The sequence below is a fragment of the Triticum urartu genome, chromosome 5, assembly GCF_003073215.2.
Source record: "Triticum urartu cultivar G1812 chromosome 5, Tu2.1, whole genome shotgun sequence".
NCBI classification, from domain to species: Eukaryota; Viridiplantae; Streptophyta; class Magnoliopsida; order Poales; family Poaceae; genus Triticum; species Triticum urartu.
In genome coordinates, this window is record NC_053026.1 from 76,259,085 (window position 1) to 76,261,719 (window position 2,635).

A 2,635-nucleotide genomic window follows, 5' to 3' on the forward strand; every position below is an offset into this window, starting at 1 on the left:
TTTACTGCAAAAGTATTATTGATCTCCTATGTTGAGTGTTGACAAATGAGCAATTTAAATGCCTTTTCACTGATGAATCTGGATGAAGAGGAAGGAGAGAACATAATCTCGGTGAAGATATTTGAATAAGACAAGATAGTCTGTTCTATGAGCAATAAGACCATATGCCCTCCATGGATCTAATCCTGGGTACTACTTTTCATTGTTACCCAAATGACATCATAACGAGTTGTATATGATGACTATTATTTTCAATTTCTGTGAATTTTTCATTCGATCTTTAAATATTTGTCGCAGTAGGTGTATCGCTGAAAAGAATATTGATCGAGACGCTTACTGGTAATCAGAAGAGAAATGCATGTTTTGGGCCTTTCCAGTGAAGCGGGCCCGTTCCTCTCCGCCTCTCGACTACTCTCGCCCGTCCCCTTCCGTTTCCACCCAAGCAGACCGCCGGCGGGCGGCCTCCACACCCCCGCCTCCCACTTCTTCCTCCCTTGCTCGGCCGGCTCCGACGACTCCTATCCGCATGCCTGGAGCCCCCACGCGCTCCTTCTCCCCCAACACTGACCCCCTCGAGTCTCGACTGAAGCAAACCCTAGCCTCCCGTGCGCCTCGTGCAAATGGATGCGGCGGGTCCTAGCCCGAAGCGGAGGAGATCGGCCTCGCCCGGTGTGGAAGAAGACGGAGGATGCGCCGACTACATCAGCGCCCTCCCCGACGCCGTGCTCGGCGACATCATCTCCCTCCTCCCCACCAAGGAAGGCGCCCGCACCCGAATCCTCGCGTCCCGGTGGCGCGACCTCTGGCTCTCCGCCCCTCTTAATCTCGACTGCCGTGAGCTCACCGCCGGCAGGAATGAAGTCCGCTCCGACGTCGTCTCCCGCATCCTTTCCTCCCACCGGGGACCCGGCCGTCGTCTCTACATCAACACCTGCATCCACTGGATACCAGCAGACACCGTGGAAGCTTGCCTCCGATCCGCCGCTCTGGACAACCTTGAGGAGCTTGATTTCATCAACCATCTGTTAGAGAAACCACAGCGGGCATTGATCCTCCGCTTCTCGCCCACCCTCCGTGTTGCCAACATTGGTGGATGCAACCTCTCGGACGTCAACTTCCATGAGCTCCACCTTCACTTCCCCTTGCTTAAGCAGCTCGGTCTTGTAAATGTCATGATCTCGGAGAGCTCGCTGCATAGCCTGATTGCCGGGTGCCCAGCTCTCGAGTGCTTGCTGATTGACATGTGCTCTGGCTTCCGCCGCATCCGAATAAACTCCCCAACTATTAGATGCATGGCTGTGAGAGAATATGGGATACCGATAGAGTCACTGCTGCTTGAACAAATCGTCATTGAGAAAGCTCCTTGTCTTGTGAGGCTGCTCTTTGAGAGGGGCAGTATTCTGCAGGTAGCCGTACTCGCAGCTCCTAAACTGGAGACTTTAGGCTTCATTAGTGATAAGTGCAGGTCAGGTGAATTGTCCAGACTCATGATTGGCTCCACTGTTATTCAGGTATGTCCTATGGCTTCTCAGTTGCATTTCTATGCGCAGAAAAATTGCCTATCACCTGACCTGTGCACTGGCCTAATATTGTGGCTTTCATACTTGATAAAGGGATTGTGTGTTGATAACCTGATAACAGTGGTACAAACTGTCAAGATTTTGGCTCTTGATATGCACAATCTTAGTTTGGATACTGTTATTGAATTGATGAGATGCTTTCCATGCTTGGAGAAGTTGTACATTCAGGTGATGTTTCTTCATTGATAGTTCAGCAACCTTTTTGATCTACTTTTGGTCTGAACTTGTTGATTTGATTATTTGTGTATGTTATTTCAGTCATTTCAATCAAGACCGGGGAATTTGTGGCGTCGTAAACACCGGAATCTGTTAAAATGTTTTGACATGAGTCTGAAGACGTTAGTGTTACAACTATACCGGGGGAAGAAGTCGCAAATTAACTTTCTTACATTCTTTGTATTGAATGCGAAAGTGCTAGAGTCAGTGACACTTGGCATCACAACCAGGAATAACAATGAGAAGTTCTTGGCAGAACAACGCAGGAAGCTTGAGCTGGAGAACAGGGTTTCCAGAGATGCTCAGTTTCATTTTAGAACTGGTAGTTGTGTCCGCAGTTCTTATGATATCAAGCATATCGGTGATTTGGATTTAACTGATCCATTTGCACATATGTAGCTACTTGTTCTTGCCGGTTGGCCTATTTCATTTTGTGTGTTGTCAAACCTGAGTGGTTAGCGTGTTTTTACTACCTTCTGAGTTTGTATCATCTGGTACCTTAGTAGAATTCGAGAGACTATTGTTTATGATACTTTTGTCAGACGGGGCACATGTTTGCAACCCTGTGCTAGTTTACATTAACTCCGGTGTTGGTGTTATTTCACATTATGTTTTATGGCATTGTTCTCCGAGTCTCTTTCTTGTTGCCTGTTAACACTGAATACTTGCCTGATTTCCCTGAATAGTGCTGTTGAAGTTATCGTTTGCTCAACAGTGAATCACTGAACTCTATGCTGAATGTAAATCTTACCATTAAAGTTCCACTCTGCTGATTGTTGTAATGATTTTGAATACCATTATCTGAGTAATACTTGGCACATATTTTTGAACTCATTATA

At 47.0% G+C, this 2,635-nt stretch overlaps 1 protein-coding gene across 2 annotated transcripts; it reads left to right on the top strand.

Annotated features, from left to right (window-relative positions):
- Positions 1-379: 379 nt before the first annotated feature.
- Positions 380-2,432, top strand: LOC125507966 (FBD-associated F-box protein At5g60610-like). Of its 2 annotated transcripts, XM_048672510.1 has the most exons (3): positions 380-1,511; positions 1,614-1,748; positions 1,839-2,432. In XM_048672510.1, exons 1-3 carry the CDS (start codon positions 621-623, stop codon positions 2,193-2,195), a joined length of 1,383 nt encoding a protein of 460 aa, XP_048528467.1. In that variant the 5' UTR covers positions 380-620; the 3' UTR covers positions 2,196-2,432. The 2 variants fall into 2 exon arrangements, with proteins under 2 accessions (XP_048528467.1, XP_048528466.1); XM_048672509.1 differs by having other exon boundaries at positions 380-1,748.
- Positions 2,433-2,635: the final 203 nt, after the last annotated feature.